The sequence below is a fragment of the Schistocerca nitens genome, chromosome 1 (assembly GCF_023898315.1).
Source record: "Schistocerca nitens isolate TAMUIC-IGC-003100 chromosome 1, iqSchNite1.1, whole genome shotgun sequence".
Taxonomy (NCBI): domain Eukaryota; kingdom Metazoa; phylum Arthropoda; class Insecta; order Orthoptera; family Acrididae; genus Schistocerca; species Schistocerca nitens.
Window position 1 is genome coordinate 396,828,175 of NC_064614.1, and position 17,212 is coordinate 396,845,386.

The window sequence follows — 17,212 nt, forward strand, 5'->3', positions numbered from 1 at the left end:
AGGAGACCACATGTAGGACACTAGTTTGACCCATTGTTGAGTACTGATAGTGTTTAAGATCTGCACCAAGTGGAATGAAAGGCAGACACTGAAACATTTCAGAGGTGATCTGCAAGGTTTGTTACTGGTAGTTTCAAGCATCGTGCAAGTATTATGGAGATGTTTCAGGAACTCAAATGGGAATCACTGGAGTACAGGCAACGTTCTTTTCTAGGAGCACTATTAGGAAAATTTATAGAATCGGCATTCGAGGCTAATTGCAGAGCAATCCCACTGCGACTAACATATGTATCACATAAGACCATGGAGGTAAGCTTAGAGGGATTAGGCTCATATAGAGGCATATAGACAGTCATTTTTTCCCTCGCTCTGTTTGCAAGTGGAACAGAAAAGGAAATGACTAGTAGTGGTGCAGGGTACCCTCCGCCATGCACCATACAGTGGCTTGCAGAGTATGTATGTACCCCCCTGCGGGTTCGGGGATTAGAATAGGCCCGCGGTATTCCTGCCTGTCGTAAGAGGCGACTAAAAGGAGTCTCAAATGTTTCGGCCTTCTGTGATGGTCCCCTCTCGGGTTTGACCTCCATCTTTCTAAATTATTCCGAAGAGCGAGCCAATTGGGGAAGGGCGCCTTACATGGTGCACTGTATCCGTCGTGCAATTAGACCTTTAGCCGGCTTTCTCGTCGTTGCAATGGTGTCCCGCTCGTTTTCGATCTCTTGGGCGATTACCACGCTGCACTCTGCAGTGTTTCTTTTCTCTGCGACGACGACCTTGGACAGTTTTGCACCTAAGATCCAGCACGGTAGCCAGCCCGTTGTGGTGGGGCCGCCATGTACCCTCTTGGTTGTAGCCCCCTGACAACACAGGGATCGCTCTACTGATGCCTGCGCCGTTAACTCCCCACGTATGCCAAGGAGTAGATGCCCATCTCCTTGGGGCATCGGGACTCCCGGCAATGGCCGTCCTGCCAGGTGGCTATTGTTGCGGCTGGGTGGCGCCCGTGGGGAGGGCCCTTGGTCGGAGTAGGTGGCATCAGGGCGGATGACCCGCAATGAAGCGTGGTACATCATCTCTCGCTGGCGGCCAGCCGCCAGCAGTCTCTAAGCGTTCTCGGGCTCAATTTAATGCTCAGAAGTACGACCCAAAAACGTTCCCCTCCCTGGCCACGCCGTGGGAAGAGCGTAAGTCTCAGGCTGGAGGTAACAGTTATTCGCCCCGATTCTTAGTTTGCACGAGAGCTGATGGGGAGTCTTTTCCCTCCACAAAGCCTCAGTTCTTCGTCGAGCATTTAGAGGACAAGTTTGGGGAGGTGGAGGGCTTGTCTAAAATGCGCTCTGGGTCAGTACTGATACAAACGGCATCCTCCGCCCAGTCACGCAGGTTACTTGCTTGTGACAAGTTGGGGGACGTTAACGTTACTATTACACCACATAAGAGTTTGAATATGGTCCAGGGTGTTATTTTCCATAGGGACCTCCTTTTGCAGTCTGATGACGAGCTGCGCGCCAACTTAGAACGTAGAGGTGTTCATTTCGTCCGGCGCGTTCATCGGGGTCCGAGGGACAATCAGGTTGCTACCGGTGCCTTCATCTTGGCCTTCGAGGGTGATACGTTACTGGAAAAGGTCAAGGTGATGGTCTACCGATGTGACGTCAAGCCCTATATCCCTCCCCCGATGCGGTGCTTCAAGTGCTGGAAGTTCGGCCATATGTCTTCCCGCTGCACTTCCAGCCTCACATGTCGAGATTGCGGACGCCCATCTCATCCCGATACTCCATGTGCCCCGCCTCCCATCTGCGTCAACTGCGGGGAGCACCATTCACCTTGCTCGCCAGACTGCAGAATATTCCAGAAAGAGCGCAAAATCATGGAATATAAGACCCTGGACCGACTGACGTATACTGAGGCCAAAAGGAAATACGAGCGCTTACATCCAGTGAGAATGACATCTTCCTATGCCGCTGCTACAACACCTGTGCTCGCCCCATCAGTTTCGCGACTTCCGGCCGGATCGCTGAGTGGTACAACTCCTCCTGCCCCCTTGCCAGTGGGGGGCTCTACCCGCCGGGTTGCTCCTGCGCCACCTACCTCAGGGGCAACACCATCCCCCCCATCAGGGACGTCCGTCCCTGCTTCTAAGCCGGAGAAGTGTCCCACTTCTTCGGCTTCTCACGCTCGCAAGGGGTCCCTTGGGTCCCTCCCTTCCCAGGTTTCCACCAGCGGGAAGGCTGACGACCGACAGTGGCGTAAGTGCCCACAATCAGCTGGTCGAAGGGCTTCACGATCCTCCTCAGTCCCGGAGACTGAATCGGTGAAGCCCTCCCAGCCAGTTAAACCCAAGGAGCAGCGTGAGAAACCAAAGAAGAATAGCTCTAAGCCCAAGGAACTCGCGGTGGCAGCCACCCCACCGCAACCTTCCAGCTCTGCGTCTGAGGACGAGGTGGAGATTCTGGCGTCCGCTGAGGACATGGATCTCGCCGGTCCCTCAGACGCCATGAATAGCACTAGCGCGGGTGCTCAATCGGGGGCAGCAGGTGACCCGGCGGCGTAATCTGCCTTCCCAGTCCCGTCACGCCTTTCCCAGCCATGGCCAATACCATCCTCCAGTGGAACTGCAGCGGTTTCTTCCACCATCTAGCTGAGCTCCGCCAACTTATCAGCCTTCACCCTTTCTTCTGCATTGCTCTCCAGGAAACTTGGTTTCCAGCAATGCGAACCCCTGCCCTCCGTGGCTATCGGGGTTATTATAAGAACCGAGCAGCTTATGAAAGGGTGTCTGGTGGCGTCTGCATATATGTCCTTCACACTCTGCACAGCGAGTCTGTCCCTCTCCAGACGCCTTTAGAGGCTGTCGCTGTACGCGTGTGGACGCCACAGGCTGTTACCGTCTGCAGTCTTTACATTCCACCGGATGGTGATGTCTCGCAGCATGTTCTGGCTGCACTGGTCGCCCAATTGCCGCCACCTTTCTTGCTATTGGGCGACTTCAACGCCCATAACCCTCTGTGGGGTGGGTCAGTGGCAACAGGTCGAGGCGCCATCGTTGAGCATTTATTGTCGCAGCTCGATCTCTCGCTGTTAAATGATGGTGCTTTCACACACCTCAGTGTGGCGCATGGCACCTACTCCGCCATTGACCTTTCAATCTGTAGCCATAGCCTCTTACCGTCTATCCAATGGAGTGTGCATGACGACCTGTGTGGTAGTGACCACTTTCCGATCTTTTTGTCACTACCACAGCGCCACTCTTCTGGGCGCCCTAGCAGATGGGCTATGAATAAGGCTGACTGGGACTTGTTCTCCTCCACTGCCGCTATTGAGCCTCTCTAATGATGATATTGATGGGGTGGTTCAATCAGTCACCACTGGCATCGTTACTGCCGCCGAATCTGCCATTCCCCTCGGCGGCGGACTGTGCCTTGGTGGTCGCCTGAGATCGCTGACGCGATTAAAGATCGTCGGCGGGCACTACAGCGTCATAAGCGACATCCATCCATAGACCACCTTATCGCCTTCAAACGGCTGCGTGCACGAGCCCGCCTCCTTATCCGCCAACGCAAGCAGGAGTGCAGGGAGCGGTATGTGTCCACCATTGGCCTCCGTGTCACTCCATCGCAGGTCTGGGCCAAGATTCGACGCGTCTACAGCTATCGGCCACCTGTCAGCGTCCCTGTGCTCTCACTGAATGGAGCAGTTTGTACTATCTCCGACGTCATTGCAAATCGCTTAGCAGAGCATTTTGCTATGAGTTCCGCTTCTGCGAATTACCCCCAGGCCTTCCGCTCCATTAAATAGCGGATGGAACGTCGGAGCCTTTCGTTTCGCACCAACCACCCGGAACCTTACAATGCTCCATTTAGTGAGTGGGAATTTCGCAGTGCCCTAGCTGCTTGCCCTGATACCGCTCCTGGGCCAGATGGCATCCACTGTCAGATGCTGAAACACCTTTCAGTGGACTGCCAACGGTGCCTTCTCGATCATTACAACCGTCTTTGGGTCGAGGGGGAGTTTCCGTCGCAATGGCGGGAAGGCATTGTCATCCCCGTTTTGAAACCTGGAAAGAACCCTCTGGAGGTGGACAGCTACCGTCCCATTAGCCTCACCAACGTTCTTTGCAAGTTGCTTGAACGGATGGTGAGCCGGCGCTTGAATTGGGTACTGGAGTCTCGGGGCCTTCTGGCTCCGTCTCAGGGTGGGTTCCGTAAAGGCCGCTCCGCCACCGACAATCTGGTGAGCCTGGAGTCGGCCATCCGTACTGCCTTTGCCCGCCGTCAGCACCTGGTCGCTGTCTTTTTTGACATGTGAAAGGCGTACGATACGACATGGCGTCATCACATGCTTTCTACGCTTCATGGATGGGGTCTTCGGGGTCCTCTGCCGATTTTTATCCGCAATTTTCTGTCGTGTCGTACCTTCCGCGTGCAAGTCGCGGCCTCGTATAGTTCCTCCCACGTCCAGGAGAACGGTGTGCCACAGGGTTCTGTTTTAAGTGTCTGTCTGTTTTTAATAGCCATTAACGGGCTTGCTGCGGCCGTGGGAAATTGTGTCTCCGCTTCCCTGTATGCTGACGACTTCTGCCTTTACTACAGCTCTACTGGCATTGCAGCTGTTGAACGTCAGCTACAGGGCGCTATCCGTAAAGCGCAGTCTTGGGCTGTAGCGCATGGGTTTCAGTTTTCGGCAGCCAAGACCTGCGTTATGCATTTCTGCCTGCGACGTACTGTCCACCCGGAGCCGCAGCTTTCTCTTAACGGCGAACTTCTTTCGGTGGTGGAATCACACAGGTTTTTGGGGGTGGTTTTCGATGCCCGGTTGACTTGGCTGCCTCATATTCGGCAGCTCAAACAGGCGTGTTGGCGGCATCTCAATGCACTGCGATGTTTGAGCCACACCCGCTGGGGCGCCGACCGCTCTGCCCTGTTACGGCTCTACCAGGCGTTAATCCAGTCCCGTCTGGATTATGGGTGCCTGGCATATGGCTCAGCATTCCCGTCTGTGTTGCAGGTGCTGGACCAAATTCTCCACAGCGGGATACGCCTTGCCACTGGTGCTTTCCGCACCAGCCCTGTGGACAGCTTACTAGTGGAGGCAGGTGTCCCTCCACTGCGGTTCCGACGCCAACGTTTGCTGGCCGCTTATGCTGCCCATGTTCTAAGCTTGCCCGGGCATCCTAACTATCGTCTCCTGTTCCCGCGATCGGTCGTCCGTCTGCCAGAACGTCGGCCCCGCTCTGGTTGTACAATAGCGGTCCGCGTCAAAGAGCTTCTCTGCGGGCTTGGGTTTTTCCCTGTTCCACCTCCTTTCCGGGCGCCTCTGCGTACACCCCCGTGGTGTGTTCCTCGCCCTTGCCTTCGGCTCGACTTGGCACAGGGCTCGAAGGACTCGGTCCCTCCAGAGGCCTTCCGCTGCCGCTTTTATTCCATCCTGGCCACGTATCAGGGCTCTGGCATTGTTTACACCGACGGTTCGATGGTTGCTGGTCGTGTCGGGTATGCGCTAACTCTAGGGGACCATTCCGAACAACGTTCCTTGCCGGCTGGCTGCAGCGTTTACACTGCTGAGTTGGTCGCCATCTTTCGTGCCCTAGAGTATATCCGCTCCTGCTCAGGTGAGTCCTTCGTTATCTGTAACGATTCCCTGAGCGGTTTACGAGCTCTCGACCAGTGTTTTCCTCGTTCTCGTCTGGTGATGGCTATCCATGAGTCCCTGCATACTCTTGCGCGTTGCGGCCGCTCTGTGGTCTTCGTGTGGACCCCCGGTCACGTTGGTATCCCGGGCAATGAGAATGTTGACCGCCTGGCCAAACAGGCCACCACTGAACCCACCCTGGACATTGGCCTCCCGGAGACTGATTTGCGGGCAGTCTTCCGCCGCGACGTTCTCTCGCTTTGGGACACTGAATGGCGCAATCTGCCCACGCCAAACAAACTCCGTTCTCTCAAGGCGACGACGCAAGTGTGGCAGTCATCCATGCGAGCCACTCGCAGAGATTCAGTTGTTCTTTGTCGGCTCCGCATTGGCCACACCCGACTGTCTCACAGTTATTTATTGCGTCGTGAGGACCCGCCTCTCTGTCGCTGTGGGGCGGTTTTGACGGTGGTGCACATTTTATTAACTTGTCCGCTTTTAACTGTGCTCAGGCAGACATTTGCGCTGCCTGATACGCTCCCTGCCCTTTTACTAGATGACTCTGCCATGGTGGACTTAGTTTTGCGTTTTATTCGGGCAGGGGGTTTTTACAGTTTCATCTGAGTGTTTGTTTTTTTTTTTTAGTGTTGATTCTGGCTTTTAGCCTCTGATTTCAAACTGAGTTTTTTAATGAGTTCTTGGTGGTTGACTTTTCCTCTTTTTTTTCTCTATGGTCGGCCAACCACCGTCACACTTTGTGTGTTTTACTTTGTTTTGTCTGCTCTCTGTCGGAGTCTTTCTCGTCCTGTGTCGTCTGACGTCTTTCCTGCTGTTCGTTTTTTTTTTTTTTAAATGCTCTTTGGGCGGTTTTAATTTTTTGGAAAAAGGGACCGATGACCATTGCAGTCTGGTCCCTTTAATCCCACAAACCAAACCAAACCAGTATGTATGTAGATGCAGACCTTCACCAAATCTTTTACCCTTTTAGCCTTTTCTGTGTAGTGTTCAAAATGAGGTCTTTTGTTTGTATTAAGATATATATTTTGGATATGTTGGTCTATTTATTAATTTTGAGTTAGAAATTTAGCTAGTGCTACACTTTAAAATACAGTTATTTGTATGAAAGGTACAATTTTGTAGCCCAAGCAATAATTACAACTAAGATTTTGTAAAATTGTCACAGGTAGCAAAATAAAAGCAATTCACTATCTGAATGACATTTAACACAATAATGATAAACATAAAATTACTTTTAATAGTGATCTCATGCTCATTCCAAGTTGAAACTTTCAGAATAGGTAGATGAAAAAATAACTTTCACATTTTTTTTATAATTTTAAAAATAGTTTTGCAAAATTTAGCAAATTCAATAATGTTTTTATTTTAAAAATGTATATATGTATTTTCAACTAATTACGTTTTATATCATGTGAAACACACTTAAAAGAGCTTTGAAGTTGACTCAGTTTCATTGTTCCAGCTTAATTAGAACAGAAGTTGTGAATAAATCAATATTGTTTTGCAAGTCAAAAATACTCTGTTTTTCCACCCATTACTCAGTATCCTTTCCTCAGAAAAATGCAAAAAAAAAAAAAAAAAGAAATTGTGGTACTCTTTATGAATATTACATGCATACTTACTTCAAATAAATCGAAGAGGGTCATCCATTCTGTATTTTCCATTGTTTGGACAGTGAACTGTTCTACATGACATTAAGTTTGTGCTCATTCGTATTCCCACAGCTCTTACTGGAAGGTGCAGAGACAAGTCTTGTTCCCCGTGATATAGGAGTGTAGAATGAGACTATATTGTAATTCATATTTAAATTGTCATGATCTTTGTGATAAGTATGGGGGGAGGCAAACGGCTCTCATCAAACATAGGAAAATTTCGTCTTTTATACTTGCTTAATATTTTCAACTTTTCATTTTCCTAATCCATTCATATTTCTCATTACAGGACATTCAAAACAAGGCAGCTGCTCGAAAGACATTATCAGTTCTGCCACAGCATGCGGTAAGCCTATTAGATAATAGCATTGACTGTAACAAAGTCTTTAATGTTGTTTTTTATGTTCTAGTTTATAAGACATTTTATTGCAAGTCAAGGGTACAGAAAAATTCAGAACATTGAGATAAATGAAACTGATGTCGTTAACGGAAAACATGGAATTCCTTTTTGATTTTCTTTTGGGTAAGAAATTTATTGAAGGAAAGTGAGGTGAGATTGGCTGTTGCTGTGCTACTGTGTAATCAAAATACATTTGCTAGCTGGAAGTTCTGTTAGCACGGAATTTTGCCATTGGAAAAATCGTATCTGATACTTCTTTTTACTAATAATTTCCCTAAAAATTTGAGCTTTGGTTCTTATGGCTTCTGCTACCCTTCATAGAATGAGATTCCATTCTTTTCCATTTGGTGATATATACTGCCCCTTATTATTTTTTTCCCATCCAAGTGAATAGTCAAAAATTTTGATATTGTAAATTAATGTAGCAATCTCACTTTGGTAGAGTTGCTCCAAATAAGGTGATGATACAGTCTAGACTGCTGAAACCTGTTCATGAAATGATGTAAACAGTATTGCAGTTGTCTGGACTAAGACTCTCCCTACACCCCAGTGGAGATGAAAAGTCTGTGTTTGTGGCACCATGATTGAAAGTTGGAACGAGTTACAGAATAAACAAGAAGTGGTGTTTAAGTATGAAATTGCATACAAATACCTTACCATTTGCCCCAAACATCACTGCAGTTCTGTGCAAGATGATAGTCTAATAAGCCTCAACTGTTCTGGAAGCTTGCAGTTTCTATACATCAGATACTTTGCAGGTGGTTTTCACTAAAGGCTTCTTCCAACATATGGTTCATAATCTGTGCGTTGACATGATAGAATTGTAATAAAATTTCGAAGTTTGCTTTAGTACTTGGGTTGGCAAGTTCATATAAGCATAATTTGTCATTGCTTATAAATGATTCTGCCAAGCATATTGCTTCCAGTGCAAAGCCAGTGCACCATTACATTTAAAAGTTTTGATAGTTTGGCATAACAAATGTGATGACAAACTAATACTGTGCACTTTATTAAAAACATTAAGTTAGTCCTATCCATGAATGTCTATAGATTTCTATTGACACAATTAAATTTGAAAGAATTAAGCTGAGGGGGGAAAAATAATAATGAAATGGTGAGAATCCTGAGTAGTCACTGGTTGCTACAATACAGAGCAGCTGAAAGGGTTACATGGAACAAATGAATCAGAGTGGAAGCATAATTACGCGTCCTTAATTTATATTTAAAGAGGTAAGAAAAGAGAGATATGATGTAACAAAACAAGAGTAGATCAAGACTGAAAAACCTGCAGGAGCAGTTTGGATGTGTTTCAGTGAAAACTGTAATGCATGTATTCAAGGTGCAACATTACTAAAAATCCATACTTGTGCACTTCTACATGTGTTTTGGCATTCTTTGATATTTGAGCATGTAAACAGCTTAGTTAATGATGATGATCATATTGTTATTTTTTAAAATTTGATATTGATCTTTTATTGCACATGCAATGTTTCATTTTATGATTAAACTACCAAAAACATTAAATCAATTTGCTTATGTCTGTGGCTGTTACTGCTAACTATGTCATTGACTTTCATGGTGAGTATTGTTAAATAAATTTTTGAACTGGCTTTTATATGGTTCTTCAGCAAGAAGTTCATGACAATTGTCTTTCCCTGTTTCATTGTAGAGAAGTAAAAGTTGATACGAGGGTAATCCCAAAAGTAAGGCCTCCTATTTTTTTTAATAAGTACATAGACCTGTTCATTTCTACAATGGTTTACATCAGTTTACAGCTTGAACATTTAGCTATTTTTCGACATAATCACCATTTGTGTTAATGCATTTTTGTAGACACTGTGGCAGTTTTTGTATGCCCATGCCATACCAGCTTGCCACCATGCTGTTCAGAAAGTTATGAACCTCTTCTTTCACCTCGTTGTCGGAGCTGAATCGCTTTCCGGTCAAATGTTCTCGTCACCCGTGACAATTGAGTCCAGAAAGTTGTCCTGTTCAGCTGCAAGGCGGTGAAGAAATGCGCAGGAAGCATCAACTTGTTGCTGCATATGGTCTTCAGTCAACATGCGTGACACCCATCTTGCACACACCTTCCAGTAGTTCAATGTTTCTGTTAAAATTCTGTGAGTGGTGCTTCGGGAAACCTCAGGAACCTATGTACAGAGATCATCCAGGGTGATCTGCCGATCTTCACGCATCCTTTGCTCAACCTTCAACACAGTCTCTTCAGAAATTGACAGTCTCCCGCTCCTTTGTTCGTCATGAATTTCGGTCCAACCAGCTGCAATCTCTCTACACCACTTACGAACATTTTTGACATCCATACATGACTCAACATACATTTCCGTCAATTGGCGATGGATTTCAATTGGTGCAATGCCCTTTGCATTCAGAAACCGAATGACTGCGCGCAGTTCACACTTGGCGGTAACATCCAATGGGAGCTCCATTCTCAACACCTCCCAAGCCAAGAATGAGCACCTCAGCATGGCGTGCGCATGTTTACACACAGCGCATGAAGCACTCTTCATTACAGTGTGACCAACTGCCACACAAACAGAGTTCTGTATTTATAAAAAAATAGGAGACCTTACTTTTGGGATTATGCTCATACATTCATCTGTATTATTGAGTAGTTTAACTAGTTTTAGCTGAGTCTTTACTCATATATGGTTGTGTGGGAATATCCATTGTAGTTCTTACTAAAATTCTTACATTCCATGTGAAATTCTTAATGTGTTGTTATTTAGTTTATAAGGATTTAGAATTTAAAAAAAAATTGTTCTTTATAATTTCTTTTCTAGTCATCCTCAGTACGAAGACCATCAGAAACTTACAAAGCATCATTTTTAAAATCAAAAAATCTGGTACGTTTTACTTTTAAAACTTTCTCTGATAAGTATTAATAAATATAAACTAGGAGTGGCTTGCTTGATAATTGTTACTAAAAATTTGTTTTGATCATGAATCAGTTAAGATATTTTTCCCTCAATATAAAAGTTTATTGGCACACTGCAAACTAAAAATTTTATGTGAGAAAGAGGTTATTCTGATTTGGTGAACGTAGCTCAATGCACTTCTTTATATGATAATGCTTTTATTAACTGAAATAATTAGAAGTGTTTGTGTCCCTGACTGGTCATTGTATTCTTTCTGTTAAATTTATTTGCTAGGTACTTATTATTTATCTTTGTATTGAGCTACTATGATCGTATAACAAATTACTCTTATTTATTTGCTGTTTTTTATTCTTCCAGTACGTTTCATCTTCTCTTCATGTTGTCTTTTCCTTTCTTCTGTTCATGTTGATGGCCCCTCCCCTCCCCTCAGGGGGCTCATGACTCTTTCATAGGGCGTGGAGTCCGAAGCTATTGCAGCACTGACTTCCTATCCTGTACTGCAATCTCTCACTTCTGATTATCCTTCCTCCTACAGCTCTCTTTCTCATGGTGACTGTCTTGGATGGTGACCAGGCTATTCCCTTGGCTCTGTCTTTCTTTCTTGAAATATTCTTTTCTTCACCACCTTTGACAAAAGTAGTTTGTGGTCCCCTTCTGGGATTCTGCAGGTTTTTCTTTGGTGTGTACCAACTTGGGAAGAACACCTTAAATAGTGCTTGCTGCATACATTGTTAAAGACCATCTGCTCTAAATACCTATATAGGCTCTTATTTGCACTTCAAAGCCAACACAGTAGCCAATCTGATGTGGTGAGGTCATTACTTACCCATTCTGTTGAGCCCACTAACAACACAGGGATCACACTGTTGATTGAGCTGCTAGCTCCACATGGATGCCAAGGAGTAGATGCCCATCTTCCTTGGGCAACAGCACTCCCAGCAATAGCCATCATACCAGTTGGCATTTGCTGTAGCTGGGTGGCACCCTGGGGAGAGTGCTTGATCATAGTAGGTGGCGTCATTATGGGCATTTTACACATGAAATGTTGACCAACTGTTCTGGGTCTTGTCCTTTACGGTGGTCTTTGTACCTATGTGTTGGCTCTTGCTGAACACCTTGCAATAACACCAGTGTCCTTTTCATATCTAGCTGTCTTTCTGCTGCATAAATGACAAGTTGAAGGCATCTCTCTAAGTTTCACCCCCACCAAGCTGAATCCGTGAACCTTTCACTGACTGGGAACTGCTTCAGGCTCCTGCCTCATCTCACAATACGGCGCCAGGCCCTGACTCAATTTCTGATCAGATGATTCGTTACCTGAACATTCAAAAGCTACATCTACTCAGGGTCTTCAGCTGTATTTGCCTTTAACGTGTCTTCCCTTCGCAATTGTGAGTGGTTTATTTTATTTTATGTCATGTTCTGTAGGACCTAATTCAGGAGCAAGTCTCCATGATCATGTAACTAGTCAGTATGCGAAATTATAACAGCCCAAAAGACCCTTTTTGAATCGGAAGAGCTGCACCAAAAATTTGTACCATGTGTCATAAGCGATCGCAAATAAGCGAAGTAGACTACTTTTCCTGTTGAACCATCACATATTTCAGATACTTTTCTTATGGTAAATAATGCAACATTTAGTTTTTGAACAAGATCCTGAACCTGGGCTTTCCACTACAGCTCTCTGTCTGAACACCTAGGAATTTGAACTGTTCAGTCTCACTAAACGTATGTCCATTCTGTGAATCAAAATGACTGTTTTGCTGAATTGTTTGTTAGAAATTGTAAAAACTGAGTCTTGATGTGATTTAGTGTCAGTTTATTTCTGCAAGCCATGACTTTGTCATGAACTGCATTATTTTATAATATGTCAAAATTGTAGACAACATCCTTCACTACCAAACTGGAGTCATCAGCAAACAGGAACATTTTACAATCACCTGTCATACTGGAAAGCATATCATTTATATTAATAAGAAACATCAGCGGCCACAGCACCAACCCTTGGGGCACCACCCACTTAACTGTGCCCCATTGGGACTGCACGTTGTAGCCATTCTCAATACTGCGGAAAATGACCTTCTGTTCTTTGCTCTTAAAGTAAGAGTTGAACCAATTGCGAGCTGCTCCCATTATTCCACAATAGTCCAACTTCTGCAATAATATTTTGTTATGAACACAAACAATTTAGTTAAATCAAAGAAGAGACAGTCTAGCATTTACAGAGAAAATAGCATTTTCAGTCATTAATCCCATTCTAAAACCAAACTGTACATTTGACAGCAAGGTATGTGAATTGATAAATTACCCTTGTATATGAAGCTTTTTCAATAACTTTAGCAAATGCAGATGCCTTCAAAGTAGGTCTAAAATTTTCTACGTTATTCTTTCTTGATTTTTAGCAAAGGTGGCATCACTACCGAGCATTTTAATAGGTCAGGAAATTGACCATTCCAAAAGGAAAAGCTACAGATACGGCTAAGTACTGGTCTAACATATGCAGAACAGTATTTTAGTATTCTGCTAGAGACCTCGTCATATCAATGAGAGTCCTTAGTCTTCAGTGATTTAATTATTGGCTCAATCTCCCTCTTATCAGTATCATGGAAGAATATCTTGGATAATGTCTTGGAAAGTTATTTTCTACGACAGTTATGTGATTCCCTGTAGGAACTAAGCTTCTATTTGGTTCACCTGCTATATCCAGAAAATGATTACTAAATACTGTACATATAACTGACTTATCAGTAACTGAAACATATCTACTACGCACTAAATTTATATCCTCAACATGGTGCTGCTGACCACACATTTCCTGCTTGACTGACCTTATGGTTTTATTTTTGTCACGATAATTAGCTATTCTATTGTGTGTCACATACTTTTTGCGATCCTGATAACGTTTTTAAGCACCTTACAGTATTGTTTTTAATGGGCTGCTGTAGCTCGGTTGTGGCTGCTTCTAACATTTTAGTGTTATTCCCACTTTGTTCTACATATTCTTATGGCCCTAGTCAGCCACCCAGGCTGCTTGTTAGTGCTAGTACCCTGGCTGCTCTTGTTCCTTAAAGAGGTTTAGAAAGGTCTGTTGCAACTGGATTAATTTTTCTGAGTAGTTCATAGTTTTATTTAACATGTGATTGAGCACAAAAACCTTTTAGTGATAAAATTTGTGCATCATGGTCTGAAAGGCCATTCACCTTTTTGCTAGCAGAATGTTCCCCTAGTAATGAAAATGAACAAAATATATTGTCAGTTGTTGTGCTACTGTTCCTCTGCACCCTTGTTGGAAAGAACACAGTTTGCATTATATGATATGGATTAAGGAGAGCTGTATTTGCCCCAAAGGTGTCTTCCTTTCGCAGTGGTGAAGTAGTTTCATCGTCCCAATCATTAAACCAGGCAAAAACCCAATGTTTCTCTACTGTTACCGGCTTATTAAGCCTTGCTAATGTGCTTTGCACAGTTCTGGAAATGATCCTTACCTGCAGACTGTGCTGGTCTCTCATGTCTCAGGGCATTTTGTCCTCATATCAGAGCCACAATTGACCATCTGGTCCGGTAAACAGCATTCCAACAGGCATTTTCCTAAGTGTCAAGTGTCAGAACTTCATTGCATTCTTTTTGACCTATATAAGGCATATGACACCACTTGGCACCCTCACATTTTACTTTCACACCATGATGAGCTTTTGACACTCCCTGTTGATTTTTATTCATCAGTTTTGATCCGATCGATTTTTCCCAGTTCAAGTTCGTACATCACTCAGCTCTCCATAGGTCCAAGGGAACAGTGTCCCACATGCCACTGTCCTGAGTATCACACTCCACATCACTATCAATGGGTTACTAACCTCTGTTGGTCTGCAGTTCATCCCCTTTATGTCAATGACTATTGCTTTTGGTACAGCTCCCACTCAGTAGCCTCGTTGAATGCCATCTCCAAGGTGCTGTCTGACTGGTCACAGTGTGAAACCTTTCTCATGGTTTCCAATTATCTCCTGGAAAAACACCGGTTATGTATTTTTGTTGTCGTACCGTGGTCCATCCTGACCCAGATCTCGATTTTTATACTCAGTGTTTGGAAGCTGTTGCACAATCCCGTTTCCTGGGCCTCCTTCCTCATAAAAAGCTGACTTGGTTGCCCCACATTCCTCAACTAAAGATTAGTTGCATTCAGAAGCTTAAAACGCTCTCTTCCTTGCCTACATCACATAGGGTGTGGACTGCGCTACTCTTCTCCGTATTTAGCATTCTCTGGTCTCGTTCTACTGGACTATGGTTGCCAGGTTTATGGGTCAGCAGTCCCTTTGGCTTTGAAATTGTTAGGCCCATTTCATCATTGTGGAGTTTGTTAGGCCACTGGTGCCTTCCGGACTAGTTCTGTAGACAGTCTCCTTGCTGAAGCAGGGATCTTAAGGTGCATGCCACAATCACTTTCTTATGTGCAACTTTGCACACACGCATAAATGTGCATGCGTAATTTCCTGGAAGGAGGCCATTCATATAGTGCATTGTTTCCCAGCTTTGGTAGGAATGAAAAACAGCTGGGGCCCCATGGGTGTTTCACTGCGTAGTGTGTTGAGGTTAAGTTGTGAAGTGATTTACAAGCAGTAATCCCCCCAGGGGGCTCGCCACTCCTTGGTGGGTTTGTGCTTGGCTACCATGGATCCCCAGCCTTTGCAGCATCTTTTCCTTCTTTCTGTGTTGCACCTCTATCCTTTAGCTATTCTTGCCCCCCCCCCCCCCCCCCTTGGGAACATGTCTGGGGTGTTATTGGGAATGTCTCACCACTGTTTTTCATTCCCCTTCTCCTTGCCTTCCTCCGATTTTGCATTTGAGATTCCTCTTTTTCTTCTTCCTCCCTGTGCACTCCTGAAGGCTGGCCTACGATTCTGGCGCGTAACAGGTGACTGAGTAATGCATAATTCCCAGCCCTGGGTTGACAATTATGGTTCGCTCGTACCCCCTGGTACAGGCCAGGCTCAGTGAGGGGTGATTGCCTGAGCTGTTACCTTCCCAAATTGCCGATTGATCCCTCTGTCAGGTGTTTGGGAGGTGTGACCTGAGGTGTGAACAATCACCTAAGGCAGGTGCACCCCATGTGACAGGAGCCCCCAGTTGGAAGTAGCATGCCATCGGAGACACTGGCAATCATGGGAGATTTTGTCACAATGAGCCAATGTCTACTAAATGTAAACGGAATGAAGCTAACAATTCAAAGACCCTTCCAGCTGCAACACGGTTCCTCGTGTTTCACATACTGAAGACAGTCAGTCTTTTGCAACGGTAAATCCGTTTATTATTCAGAAAGGTGTTGATGCCAGCCCTGTGAAATGCTGCTCTCGTTTGCGGAATGGCACTTTCCTTTTGGAGACTACTTCTGATTCTCAAGCACAACAACTGCTTGCCGCTCACTTCTCCACGGCTGTCCTGTCCGTGTCGAGCCCCATAGAACTTTGAATTCTTCCCATGGTGTTATTTACACAAGACTGCTCGACAGTCTAGCCGAGGCTGAGATCCAGTCACACCTCTGATCAGGGAGTCATTGCCGTCCATCAGGTGCAACACGCGCTCTTAGTGCAACATGCGCTCTTTCTTTCTCACATTTGATAGGATGGTGCTTCCATCCAAGATCAAAGCAGGCTATGAAATTCACACAGTCCTACCGTACATTCTGAATCTAATGCGCTGCTACCAGTTTCAACCACACTAGAATGTCTTATCGACACCCAGCCAAATATTCAACCTGTGGTACAGATGTGCACGAAGGCGATTGTCCGCCTCTGTCTCCCCGCTGCATCAACTGCAATGGCAGCCATGCTGCTTCCTCTCGAGATTGTCCCGTGTATCTTGATAAATGGGCTGTCCTGTAGATCCATGTAAGGGAAAAAGTGCCTCACCAGGTTGTTTGCAAGTTACTGGATAGTCGCAAACCCTGCTTTCCACCGTCTGGCGCGTATAGTTCTGTTCTTGCCGTATCTCATTCCGTGAAGGACATGGTCATGCAGACATGTGACCTCAAATTCGTCTCTGAGGTTGTGGAATCGCCCAGTGCCAAGCCGTCACCACAAGGAGTGAAGCCACCAGCTACACAACCCGGCAGGCCGGAAAGGACAGAAGCAGTACCCATGAAGACTTCCTGCATCCCTTCAGCCAAAATACCGGAGTCTTCCTCTGCTAACCAGAAAGGCTCAAAGAAGTCCAGCAAACATAAACAGTCTCCTCCTTCACCGACTCGAAGAGCCTCTTCACCAGTGTCGCCATGTGATACCTTTGCCCGGCCAACCACTATGCCGTTTCTCTGCATTGGACTCCACAGACTGACAGCACAAGAAAGCCGATGCTTCTGTGGACGTCGTGGAGCAGGATCCTCCTGCTTCTGTGCCCTGTAGCAGTGAGTCTTCACAGGCTGGCACTCGGCAGCTGCTGAGGTGACATTCCTTCATTTTTTCATCATCATGACTCTCCTACAATGGAATGTTCACAGCCTTTGATCCTACAAAGAGGATTTGTAGCTGTTTTTTAGCATCGCACTGTCCCCTTGTACTCTGCCTTCAGGAGGCAAAATTACGTCCTCACGACCGCTTGAGCTTTCGCACACTTCCCGGTCC

The 17,212-nt window shown here is 45.6% G+C and overlaps 1 protein-coding gene across 3 annotated transcripts in view; it reads left to right on the top strand.

Annotated features, from left to right (window-relative positions):
- Window positions 1-17,212, top strand: part of LOC126249507 (uncharacterized) — a 155,632-nt gene that overhangs the window by 78,494 nt on the left and 59,926 nt on the right. For all 3 annotated transcript variants that reach the window (XM_049951170.1, XM_049951162.1, XM_049951178.1), the window contains exons 4-5: window positions 7,591-7,647; window positions 10,503-10,565. In XM_049951170.1, the coding sequence (XP_049807127.1) occupies window positions 7,591-7,647; window positions 10,503-10,565 (120 nt within the window). The remainder of the gene's footprint in view (window positions 1-7,590; window positions 7,648-10,502; window positions 10,566-17,212) is intronic.